At 44.2% G+C, this 13,755-nt stretch overlaps 1 protein-coding gene across 1 annotated transcript; it reads right to left on the reverse strand.

Moving 5' to 3' along the window:
• Nucleotides 1-637: 637 nt before the first annotated feature.
• Nucleotides 638-13,714, reverse strand: tmem68 (transmembrane protein 68). Its single transcript, XM_072668706.1, has 7 exons — nucleotides 13,592-13,714; nucleotides 11,645-12,042; nucleotides 10,946-11,113; nucleotides 9,151-9,344; nucleotides 7,817-7,877; nucleotides 7,508-7,647; nucleotides 638-4,724 (listed from the first exon to the last, which is right to left on the reverse strand). Exons 2-7 carry the CDS (start codon nucleotides 11,970-11,972, stop codon nucleotides 4,620-4,622), a joined length of 996 nt encoding a protein of 331 aa, XP_072524807.1. The 5' UTR covers nucleotides 11,973-12,042; nucleotides 13,592-13,714; the 3' UTR covers nucleotides 638-4,619.
• Between the last annotated feature and the right edge of the window lie 41 nt (nucleotides 13,715-13,755).

Genomic DNA, 13,755 nt, shown 5'->3' on the forward strand with positions numbered 1-13,755 from the left:
CTTTTAACTTTATCTGAAAATACCTACTTTTTAAAACTGACTTAGCATCTAAATTAATTACTTATTGTTTGTAAATTTTAAATTTAGTATCTCCAAACCGTTGTTTTCAAAACATGATTTTTTTTTTTACATCAAGTCATTATTTTAGATACCAAGTCAAAATTTCAAGAAAATATCATTACTACATACTAAATTTAAAAATAAATAAATAGTTGAAACATCAAGAAAGTAATACGTTATTTTAAGACATTGAGGGGTAGTTTTTAAAACATTACATCCTAACTTCAAGACATTATGTAATTATACTTGTTGATGATACTATGTTAAAATGTCTAGAATATTACACCATTTCAAGAAGTCAAAATTTTAGGATAACGCCAATTTCTTTTTACCTTTTTTTTTTTTTACAGATTTATTATATCTTTATTGTTTTATTTTTGTTTACCTGGCAGGAAAGGTCTTCCAGTAATCTTTTGAATGAGCAATGGCGTTTCAACTCCCTGTGTGCTATGTTATAATGCTATAATGCCAGAGCATGCACCCCTGCCTCCGGCCCGGCAGAATTAAAAATGGAGTTTGTTCCTCACGCTAAAAATGAAGGCTTGCAGAACACGGCAATGTGCCTGAAGGCGCTCAGTATTCACTGCTTAAAAGGTCTGTTATGCCCTAATTGGTGGGTGTTGCTGAAAAAAACCAAAGAAGTTGTGCTGTACAATACAATGAGAAACAAGTGACCCAAATATTAGCAAAAAATAGTTTTAATTTTTCAGTGTCTCCACTTTTTTTGGATTTACAATTAATGCACAGAGGTTGTTCGTCAACACCAGACAGATCTGTACTGAGTAACACTAACGGTTTGCACAGCTGATATGTACACAGAAATATTCAATGCTGAAATGCTAACGCTAACAGTAAATGGCAGATTTCTGGGAAACAGTGAGTATGAACCCTAGTAGCTTCCATTGACAGTTAGCGACTTTAGCATTATCAGCCGACGTATTCCTTTTACAGATGGACGGAAGGTTCACAAATGATGCGCCGAAATGGGTTCAATTTGTGCCAGATGCTTCAGTGACGGGAATATATACCTGTTTATTCTCAACAATAAAATCGTTTACCTATAAAAGCAAAGTTTTACAACCATTGATTTTAAACATGAACAGATTCGATTGGTAGAAGTCCTTATGCTGGTTAAAACACCAAGTACTTGATCTGGTTCCAGGAATGTATAGAAATGCTGATTTGACGCCTGCATTAAAATGCTGTTTACCTCATTAATGTAACAGTTAATGTTACTGCATTGTTATGCTGCCCAATCGAAGGGCAGACTTTAGAGCTCTTAAACCAGTACCTTCTCAAAACGGCGGTCTGTCACTCACCACGCCCTGACCTACGTAAGCAATATGAAAACACTAACCAAGGCCAAACCAGAACCCTGATGTAAGCAGCACCAATTAGCAACCGCTCGTTCTCCCAGTCATTAATTACTTGTACATATTGGCTCTCATGAAAATCACAGTATGCATACAGTTGTGGTCGGATGTTCGTCTACGCTCATCATGGACATGAACGTTAGGGCAAAATTTGGTCTTTCACCGATTTCTTTTGGAGACCAGAATCAAAAGAAGCCTATACCAACTGTTAAGCATGGTGGTGGGAGCATTATGCTCTGGGGCTGTTTTGCTGCCAGAGGAACCAGCACTACACTGCGCAAAGTGGATGGAATAATAAAGGAGGACCACCTCAGAGTTCTTCAGCATGACCTCAAACCATCAACTAAATTAGAGGTGGGTAACGGGGGCCGGAGTCCAGCACAGTTAGCAGATTGCACCGCTCTAACAGACCTACTAAACCTGGCCATTAACAGGTGAGTTGAATCAGGTTTGCTTGAGCAGGAAAAGCACAAATCTACAAATCTGTCCAGGAATTCAGCCCATCACTGAGCTAGATGGTTGAAACTTGGACACAACTGGGGGTTGCAGCAGGACAATGACTTCCAAAAACACACAACAAAGGTGGCTGTGGAATGGGGAGAAAGCAGGCTTAAGCTTTTGGAGTGGCCTTTCCAAAGTCCTGATCTCACATATGTGGACTGTGCTAAGAAGTCTGGTCCAGGTCCAGCAAATGCGACTAAACTCGGTCCATTCTGCCAAGAAGAGCGGTCAAACAGCCAACCGGAATTCTGCCAGAAGCTTGTAGACGGCTACCAAAAGTGCCTGCTCAGCTTGCTATAGGACATTTTTGACCCTGTATGTATACATTTGAGCCTGTGTTGATTTCTGACTGCCTTCCCAAAATTAAAACTACCACCACCAGGCTTAACAGTTGGTACAGCATTCATGGAGTTCTTATTTCTATTAAAGATGCTGTCTAAAAGCCCAAAAACATGACATCCCAGTCCACGATGAGGGTATGTAAACTTCTGACCACAACCATATAATTAAAGTAAATGTTTGGCCAAAAAATCAAATGTGCACAATTCATGCCTGACATTACTGGGGTCTGAGCTTTGCTACCAGGCTTTGCGCTTGAGCTACAGGCCCCAACAAGTAGTGGAAGCGCAAGTTAGCATTGTATTAACCGGATACCTAAATCATCCCACACTGGCCTCAAACTGCGGTGAGTGGTCAAGTAAGGTCATCTATAAACCCAGATAAAACTCAGGCCGCTGTTGCCTTTTTACACTATGCTACATATCTGTCCGGTAGTGCCAAAAACTACATCAGCAAGTATTTTAGGAGTCAACTGACCACCTCCAACCGGTTTGAGGTACAGTGCTAACTGATGTAGGCTTCAACTACTTCTTGGCTACATCAGGAGCTCAAGCGCAAAGCCAAAGAAGCTTCAGAACTTTAGGCCCCACATGTGTCTTTTTGACCAAAGTGTTGCTTTAAAGGAACGGTTTTGCAGCAAATCGCCTGTCAATTTTCCACTTATCCCATGTGGTATGATGTAGTCGATCACTTATGCCCAAATTCTGCTTTGAGGCTAAGGTTGCTAACAAACACTTACTTTACAACTTCTATTGTTTTTTTATCTGCATACACTATATTGACCAAAGTATTGGGACACCTACATGAGCTTTTATGAGATCCCATTCTTAATCCATAGGCATTAATATGAATATGGTGCCTCCCTTTGCAGCTTGAACAGCAGCAGGTCTGGAGCTCTGCGGTTACTGAGTCAGCAGAGCGTTGGATGCTGTTCTGCACTATGTGCTGAGCTCAGCACTCGGCCCGGACCCCGCTCTGTAACTTTACGTGGTCTGAAACTTCCTGGCTGAGTTCCTGTGGTTGCTAAACGCTTCCACTTTTCAATAACACCACCACTCACAGTGGGTGTACAGTGGAAGATCTAGAAGGTAAGACATTTCACCAGCTGACTTGCTGTTGTTGTTGTTGTAGCATTCAGTGTGAGCTCTTTAGAACCACCCATTCTTTCACTAATGTGCATAAATGGAGACTGCACGACTAAGGGCTTAATACTGCTTGAGTTTATACACCTGTGGCAACGGGACATCCACAGTCAATGCTTAAGAGGTGTCCCAATACTTTTGTCCATATATAGCATATATTTTCAGAACAGCATCTAGACAGTGATGGTTTCATTTTGTAAGCTTTTATAAGCATGCAGGTTCCTGAAGCTCCACAGTGAACGCTCTCTGGACCACACTGACAAGTCTGCGCTACCTTACTGAAGACCTGGATGCAGTTTGAGGATGTTCTTACAAACACAAGAGTTGCGTTAGCAACATTAGCCTCACGGCGCTGGTTCTTAATAAACCAAGCAACCCTGGACAGAACAAACATTTCTTGGCTGACCGACAACATCTAGGCCAGTCTGATCTCCACCCTTGCTCCTAGGGAGCGTCCTTCTCCCAGACTTTGGGTCCACCCCAATCCACCCTACCTGATCCAACCCAACAACTACTACCCTACTGCCTTCAGAGGTTCTTGATTGGCTGAGTGGGGTGTATTAGACTTTGGTTGGGGATTTAGGGTGGTAGCTTTCCAGGATTGGAGGGTTGGAGACCACTGATTGGGGGGTAAGTGGACAATTGTGTAAATTTGAGGTTCTGCTTTCCAAACTATTGCGAGATGTACCCTTACTATCGTCCACGGAGAACAGTTTGCTAGCGTTTCTTCTCTCTCTGACACAAAGTAACCAAAAGGCCTCTTGGAACCCGTTTTTTTGTTGTTGTTGTTGTTTTGGCAGTGGTCCTTCAAACAGCTCAAAGTGTGCAAATAAGTCACGGATTAATAAAAAAAAAATAATAATAATAAAAAAAACGACCACACATACTCTTACACTTCACATGCACACAAGACTAAAAACCAGACCAGACACGATACGGACACACCATTATTAGATATGCCATTTTCCGTGAAATTTGCTGATAATTTTACGTGCCACACACAGGTCAACACCGCCGGGTCAGTAACATCAAACTATCATACGCCGAGGATGTAGATTAGTTCCATAATACTTCCGGGTTTCTGTTAAACCATGCTGGGAATAAAACGCTGTGTAGTTGGGAAGCCTGAGAGAAAGCGCTGTGCTGTTCCTCTTTGGGCCTGGAGTGGAATCGTCACAGAAGAATCCAAAGACAAGCCTGCGCGCTATTCCACTTTGGGCCGGGTGTGGAATCGCTCCAGCAGGGCCCGCAGGATGTTGCCAGGAACCTTTTGGTGTCTGTCGATAAGTGCTTGAACCGCTGCCTGCACCTGAATGAAAGATCGGATTAGAGGGGGGGGAAAGCTTCAATGAAGGAGCGCCTGAATATTTCATGAAGGTTCTTCTAAGGCAGTGGTCAGCCCCATGTTTTCACAGCGGAAACAACCTCGACTAAACCTCTGCTCCACTAAAGAGCTTTCTGTCGTTACCAGACGTCAGCTTCAATATGACTGTAGTACACGGGTTCCTCCAGGGGTTCTTTAGTAAATACAATGGTTGTTTCTCCATTATCTCCATTTTTGACATAATGTGAATCTGCCAGTCGTTCTTTACATTGTGTCAGAATTGAATGATGAACGGACCAATAGAAACACTCCAAAATTACCTGGAATTATTCTTTTTCCACTGAAAGTTAAGCAGGATGTTTCCTGCTCCTGTAAAGTTGCCATTGTGAAGATATGAGGTTTTGGAGTTAACACTGACAATGTAGTAGCATAACAATGTTTTTTTTTTGAAGAGGGGGGGGGGACGACTTGTGCTTCCTCCAAGTCACAAAATTACAAATATACAGTGAGTCCAAGAAGTATTTGATCCCTTGCTGATTTTCTTTGTTTGCCCACTAATAAAGACACTATCCTTCTGCACTTTTAATGGTAGATATATTCTAACATGGAGAGACAGAATATCAAGACAAAAATCCAGAATATAATTTTAAAGAATATATTTTAATTAATTTGTATTTCAATGAGGAAAATAAGTATTTGATCCCTCTTGCCAAACACACTCAATACTTAGTGGCAAAGCCTTTGTTTGCAAGCACAGCGGTGAGACGTTTGTTGTAGTTAACCACAAGTTTAGCACACACACCAGGGGGAATTTTGGCCCACTCTTCTTTGCAGATCCTCTCTAAATCATGAAGGTTGGTGGGCTGTCGCTTGGCAACTCTGACCTTCAGCTCCCTCCATAGATTTTCGATCGGATTGAGGTCTGGCGACTGGCTGGGCCACTCCATGACCTTAATGTGATTTTTCTTGAGCCAATCCTTTGTTGCCTTTGCTGTATGTTTAGGGTCGTTATCATGTTGGAAGACCCAACCACGGCCCATTTTCAGATCCCTGGCAGAGGGGAGGAGGTTGTCCCTCAGGATTGTGCGGTACATGGCTCCATCCATCTTCCCAGTGATGCGGTGAAGTAGCCCTGTACCCTTGGCAGAGAAACACCCCCAAAACATTATGCTTCCACCTCCATGCTTGACGGTGGGCACAGTGTTCTTGGGGTCATAGGCAGCATTTTTCTTCCTCCACACATGGCGGGTGGAGTTGAGGCCAAAAAGTTCAATTTTGGTCTCGTCTGACCACAAAACCTTCTCCCAATAACTTGGTTCATCTTTCAAATGATCATTGGCATACTTGAGGCGCGCCTCCACATGTGCTCTCTTCAGCAGGGGTACCTTTCGGGCACTGCAGGATGTGAATCCATTGTTGCGCAAAGTGTTGCCAATTGTTTCCTTGCAAACTGTGGTCCCAGCTGCCTTCAGGTCATTTGCTAACTCCTGCCGAGTGGTTGCAGGACGATTTCTGACTGTTCTCAGCATCATTGCCACCCCACGAGGCGAAATCTTCTTTGGAGCACCGGGCCGAGGTCTGTTGATTGTCATGTTATACTCTTTAAACTTTCTGATAATTGCACCAATAGTTGTTACTTTCACATCCAACACCTTACTAATCTTTTTGTAGCCCATTCCAGCTTTGTGAAGGTCAACAATTCTGACTCTGAGGTCCTGTGACAGCTCTTTGGTTTTACCCATGTTGGAGACTTGAAATCTGTGTGATCTGTCTGATTCTGTGGACAGGTGTTTTTCACACAAGTGATTAGTGAGAACAGGTGGCTTCAGGTCAGGTAACAAGTTGATTGGGAGTGTCTAACTGGTCTGTAAAAGCCAGAACTACTAATGAATACTAAGGGATCAAATACTTATTTCACTCCATGAAATACAAATCAATTAATATATATTCCTTAGATTTATTTTCTGGATTTTCTTTTTAATATTCTGTCTCTCCATGTAAGAATACATCTACCATTAAAAGTATAGAATGATCATGTCTTTATTAGTGGGCCAACGAAGAAAATCAGCAAGGGATCAAATACTTCTTGGACTCACTGTATATATATATATATATATATATATATATATATATATATATATATATATATATATAAAAATACACACAATATACACACGTTTACATATTTAAAAAAGCCAAATTATATATTTTGCTTAATTAATTTGATATTATATATAATTAAATTATTATTATTATTAATTATTTTTTAAATTATATTTTTAATGTATTTATTTTATGTATTTAAAATACTGCCAGCAAGAACTGATTTATGCATAACTTGGAATTGAACCGGTGCTGATCCTGATGAACCAGTCAGCGCTCAGCAATTTTTAAAAATTTATTTATTTATTTATTTATTTATAATAGATGCCAACAAGAACTAGCCTTTATGCTGCGGGTGCTCCTCCCCAAACAAGCTGCCATGTGTCCATGATCAGAGTGAGGTGTAGCATAGTGGGTAACAACACCGCCCATCAGCTTGGCATCAGCCCATCAGCTTGAGTAAATCACTCTGAATTATGTAAATAGGAGGAGCACCCACCACAAAAAGACGGGCCAATCGGGGACTCCGCCTCTCCCCAGCTACACAATGCAATTCTAATTACAGACTTGGAATAAAAATGAGATTAAATCAGCATATGTGCACACTTGGACAGCCAGTGGTCTCTTGCAGAAGCCCAAAGAAAGAGCTGTGTGAGGAGACATACCTTTTCTGCCAACTCCGCTGCAGTCAGTTTGGGGTCGTACGGAATGGGGTCGCCTAAGTAAGTGCGAAATTTGACAGGAAATCCCCCGTACACCGGCGCAATCGGCAGCCGAAACCTTTCATACACCCATCTGAAAAACACTGGTGGGTGAGAAACAAGCTGATTATCTGTTAGAGAGTGAAATTACACAATTAATCAACAACACTGTGCTTGCTAAACTCATTATAGTGGATTTCATTGCGTAATTATGTTTGAAAGAGAAAAAAAAAAAAAAAAAAAAAAAAAAAAAAGGCTTCTGCAAGGACTTACTTAACGTTCCCAGGGAGCGGAATCCCTCCCGGACGTTTTGAGTAAACATGGGAATAATTGGCTGAAAAGAAAAGAAAGAGGACTCTCTATTAGTATATTGGCAGATGTGGCCCCTAACCAGAACGGCCACAATCCAAATCCAAAGAGAGGCCATATAGGCGTTTCCAGAGCTTTCCAGAGCTTCTAGTGGTCCCAGCAGTTGCTTAACGTAAGTCGCTCTGGGCAAAATGCCCCAGATAACCTCGCTAAAACTCGCAAGCTAATTTGGATTTGCTTTGTTTCGCTCTGGCCGAGCCAAATACTCTATGCTACTGGCTGGATCAGCTGTTGCTGATTGCGCAAGGACACAGGTCAATCCAGCTAGGAAATGGATGGATGTGGCGACATCAAACAAATGAACATGATGTTTGCATGTTTTGGGACAGATGCACCTGACTGCTAGAGTGGCTGCTATCTGATATCTGTAGTAGAGCTGCTTCATCCAATACTTTTGGGATCAGTAGGAGTTGGGGATGAGCTGGGGTGGTCCAATATGCAATATCCTGACCTTACTAACTAGCTCTTGTCGCTGAATGCAATCAAATCCCCACAGCAATGCTTCAAAATCTAGTAGAAAGCCTTCTTCCCTGGACAATAGAGGCAGCTAATCCAACAAAAGCAGGAGAAATTATCTTTAAATTTCCTTGATTTTGGAGGAAATAATGAATGAGCAGATGTCCCAATACTTTTGTCCATTCAGACTACGGACAAAAGTTCCTTAATACAGTGAATCGTCTGATACTGTTCTGATTCTGATCTGAGACAAGACTCAGTGGGTCTCCCTTGTGCCTCCAAAACAACCCTGACCCCAGGCATTGAGTCAACAAGACCTCTGAAGGTGTCCTGTTGTTTATGGACTCCTTTAGACATTAACAGCAGATTGTTTGAATCCTGCAAGTTGTGAAGTGGGTGGGACCTGCAAGTTGTGAAGTGGGTTCACTGCTTGTCCCTCCCTAGAGCACGTTTGGCAGGTACTGACCACTGCATACCAGGAACACCCCACAAGACCTGCCTGATATTCTGGAAATGTTCTGACTCACAGTTTGGCTCCGATTCTGAACCTGCTGCCTAACACGTAAAGCCCACCCCTTGACAGATGCCATCAATGTTCTTCATGTTTGCTCTTTTCTCTGGGCGTTCAACACGAGTTTCACCCCGAAAAGACATGTCGCCAAATGCCCTGTCTGGTTAACTACATCAGGGTAAAGTGTGTACATCTGACTTTTGGCATGAGCATCGCTTTAAGCACTACATGTGAATACATCAATGAAGAATGATATGGAATGGGAACATACCACTTTGGAATCAATGGCCACTTGTGCAAAGCCCTTGCGCTTCCCCCAGACGAGGGGGTACGTCTCGTCGCTGAAAAGAGCCTCCCGCACTCCTCCTGGGGAGATGCCCAGCAGGTGGCCACTGCGCAGGGCTTTTACACACTCCTCCTGAGGCCCGTGGATCACACTGAATACCTCCAAAAGCAGCTTAAATCCTGCCAGTTTAGAGAGCAAGAATGTTGGTCAATGTCGGCTAGAACAGCATTTGTAAGGTTATGTAACTATTAGCTCTGCCTCACTGGTACTTACTTGGGGTATTTCTACCATCACTGGAAGACACCATTAACTGTAACACCAATGCTGTTACAACTTTACTGTAACACTGCATTGACCAACTTTATGCTGTAACAACTTCACTAAAGACACCCACTAACCCTAACAAAAATGCTGTCACAACTTTACTGAAGACACCATTGATTGTAACACCCCACTGACCATAACACCAATGCTGTTACAACTTTACTGAAGACACAACTGACTGTAACACCAATGCTGTTACAACTTTACTGAAGACACAACTGACTGTAACAGCAATGCTGTTACAACTGTACTGAAGACACAACTGACTGTAACAGCAATGCTGTTACAACTTTACTGAAGACACAACTGACTGTAACAGCAATGCTGTTACAACTTTACTGAAGACACAACTGACTGTAACAGCAATGCTGTTACAACTGTACTGAAGACACAACTGGCTGTAACAGCAATGCTGTTACAACATTACTGAAGACACAACTGACTGTAACACCAATGCTGTTACAACATTACTGAAGACACAACTGACTGTAACACCAATGCTGTTACAACTGTACTGAAGACACAACTGACTGTAACAGCAATGCTGTTACAACTTTACTGAAGACACAACTGACTGTAACAGCAATGCTGTTACAACTGTACTGAAGACACAACTGACTGTAACAGCAATGCTGTTACAACTTTACTGAAGACACAACTGACTGTAACATGCTGTTACAACTTTACTAAAGATACCCACTGACCATGACAAAAATGCTGTCACAACTTTACTGAAGATACCATTGATCGTAACACCCCATTGACCATAACACCAGTGCCGTTACAACTTTACCTAAGACACCACTGACTGTAACATCAATGCTGTTACAACTTTAGTAAAGACACCCATTAATCGTAACACTAATGCGGTCACAACTTTACTGTAACACTGCATTGACCGTAACACCAATGCTGTTACAACCTTTGTAAAGATACCACTGATCGTAACACCAATGTTATTACAACTTTAATAATGACACCACTGGATGTCAGAATAATAATAATAATAATAATAATAATAATAATAACAATACAACAAAGAACACACAGACGTCAGTTTTCTGGGGTTATTCTTATTTAAAGCTCATTTTTGTGGTTTTAAAGGTTGTGGGACGCTGTTTGTTACCACAATGGTTGAATGATCCACTTACAATGGAACTCAATGAGCAGGTGCAGAAACATCTGCCCACTGGCTCCTATTAGAAGTGTGTTTTGGTCAATACGTTCTTTGCTCTTCTCTAAGCACAGGGGAATTTTGGTCTGTGGTAACCGACCATATGCTACATTTACAGAGAGAGTGCTGCAAGTCTAATATAAAGAACTACAGTTTACTACTCCTACTCAACAGCATTCACTGAAATGGCATGGACGCTTGGAATTGAGCCAAAGTGAATTATTAAGGGTTTTTGAGCATAAGACTGTTACAACACTCCAGACGGAGAGTCGGCCTGTTTACCTGGGACCTTGAACAAGAAGTGATCAGCAACCGAGTGACACGTGCGGCCTTTCTGAATGATGACACTCGCCAGGAAGTAGTAGTAGTCGATAGGGATCGCTCCATGGTAGTAGACAATGAGGGCAGGACCTTCGTCTGGGATCTTTTCTAGACCATGGATTTCGTAACCTGTTCCAAACACACTGCTGTTATTTCCAACGGCCTTGAATGCGATTCCTGGAACTGAGCAATAACTCGCTACAGTAGTTCGCTACAAGACATACAACACACACCACACGTCAGTCTACAGCCCTGTAAATGAAAAGGCTACAACCAGGAGCCAGAACAATATTAAAGTTAGACAAAAGTATTGGGACACCTGTCCCAATCATTGTTTTTTCTTAAATAAAAAAAGACTTTATCTTAACAGAACTTTTTTCAATCTAAAAAAATCATAAGGTCTGGACCAAATATGGCAGGTGTGAAAGCACCCTTACAGAAAATGGCTAAAAAAGCTAATCGATAGATTTGATAATCGATTAAAACTTACTAAAAAATGATCAGACAAAACAAAGACAAAAAAAAGTTCTGAATCCTGAATCAAATCAGATCAGTTCTGAATCAAAATGAATCGTCAAAACTATACGATACATCTCAGAGAGATTCAAACTCCTAGTAGAAAACACTAAATGCCATTCCTCTCAGCCACACATTACACACCGTGCCATATGGCGCCATGGCCGTCCCACAGAGTGGCCAGCGTCTTCCTCGCCCCGTCCCAGAGGTTGTTGGAGTAGGCTTCCCTCAGCTGGTTCTTGCGTTTATACACATGAAGGAAAAGGATGGACAGGTAGAGGAAGATGACTATGAGGAAAGGCAGGATGAAGACGATGGCCAGCGGGGTGAAGACCCAGAGTAGGTACTCCAGGAAGCTGAGGTAGTCTTCTAGGTTTCCCAGGCCGGCCCAGTCCTCCCAGGCCAAAAGGAGACAGGTGAGGACGCCCACGGATCCATTCCCTGACCAGCAAGACTCGTTCTCATCAGACATGCTGCTTCAGTAGGTCCCACTCCCAGTGGCAGCCGGGTCGAGCAAGGGCACCTCCTGCCTACGGGCAGACCTGGGGTTCACAGGAGGCAAGAACGCCAGTTACAAAGAAGCAGAGAACATTTGCAGAGACCCTGAATTGACCTTCAGATTAGACCAGTGATTTGGCCTATAGCGGTCATAGGAAATGCAAATAGGTTTAACGGAAGTGAGGTTTGCCAGAGTCAAAAGCATTAGTTAGGTCAGGATGTTGGATGATCAACACACCACCTCATTATCCTCTCCAACTCTCCAACTCTCGATCCCAAAAGTACTGGATGGAGCCCCAACCCTAGTTCTTCCACTGCTCCACAGCTCAATGCTCGGGGGGCTTCATAACCCCCTCTAGCCCACGCCAGGTATTAGGCAGCATGGTGCCAGTAGGTTCATGTTTATCTGCTCCAGAGAGTCCTATTCTATTGGCAGTACTTCTTCTCTACAGGGTCTAGACAAGCTGTGTGTGTGCATTTGCACATCTCTGGCAGCAATGAGGTCAACTTAAAGTATCTGAACATATTCTATAAAAAGGGTGTCCACAAATATTTGGACATTTAATGCACGTGCAACTCTATTGGATGTTATGGATACTATCACGTGGCGAGAAGGAAATGCAGAGCTGGTATAGGTCAGACAGTTCAGCTTTCTACACGAATTCCCCAGTCCACCTTAAAACGGCCCAGCGGTTCCGTTCTGGCTCCTGTTCAGGACATCCGAACCGTCCAGGAGCCAGAATAGAAATGCTGCACCGTTTAAGGTGGACCGGAAAATTAGAATATAAGCCCAGCAGTGCTTCCAACCCCCGGCCAAAACACTTCCAGCTCCAGAGCCAGCCCCAGTCCCAGCCCCAGTCCCAGCCCCAGCTCCAGAGCCAGTCCCAGCTCCAGCTCCAGAGCCAGTCCCAGCTCCAGCTCCAGAGCCAGTCCCAGTCCCTGCTCCAGAGCCAGTCCCAGCTCCAGAGCCAGTCCCAGCCCCAGCCCCAGCTCCAGAGCCAGTCCCAGCCCCAGCTCCAGAGCCAGTCCCAGTCCCTGCTCCAGAGCCAGTCCCAGCTCCAGAGCCAGAGCCAGCCCCAGTCCCAGCTCCAGCCCCAGCTCCAGCCCCAGCCCCAGCCCCAGCTCCAGCCCCAGTCCCAGCTCCAGTCCCAGCCCCAGCCCCAGCTCCAGCTCCAGCCCCAGCTCCAGCCCCAGCTCCAGCTCCAGCCCCAGCCCCAGCTCCAGCTCCAGCCCCAGCCCCAGTCCCAGTCCCAGTCCCAGTCCCAGCCCCAGCCCCAGCTCCAGCTCCAGCCCCAGTCCCAGTCCCAGTCCCAGTCCCAGTCCCAGCCCCAGCTCCAGCTCCAGCCCCAGCCCCAGCTCCAGCTCCAGCCCCAGCCCCAGTCCCAGTCCCAGTCCCAGTCCCAGCCCCAGCCCCAGCTCCAGCTCCAGCCCCAGTCCCAGTCCCAGTCCCAGTCCCAGCCCCAGCTCCAGCCCCAGTCCCAGTCCCAGTCCCAGTCCCAGTCCCAGCCCCAGCTCCAGTCCCAGTCCCAGCTCCAGTCCCAGCTCCCACACAAACCAAAACACAACACAGAAACTAAGAGATTATCCGCTTACTGTTTCCACCGCGCTCGGACTATTATTCCCCCTTCATGGCTGAACTTAGCTACATGGTGCTGCATCAAGAAAAGCCACACAACCGATTTGGGCTTTACGGTGTTCTCCTTCCTGCTGCCCGGCTTTCTTTACGTATGACACAACATAGGGACGGTTGGAATTTC

The sequence above is a fragment of the Salminus brasiliensis genome, chromosome 23 (assembly GCF_030463535.1).
Source record: "Salminus brasiliensis chromosome 23, fSalBra1.hap2, whole genome shotgun sequence".
NCBI lineage: Eukaryota > Metazoa > Chordata > Actinopteri > Characiformes > Bryconidae > Salminus > Salminus brasiliensis.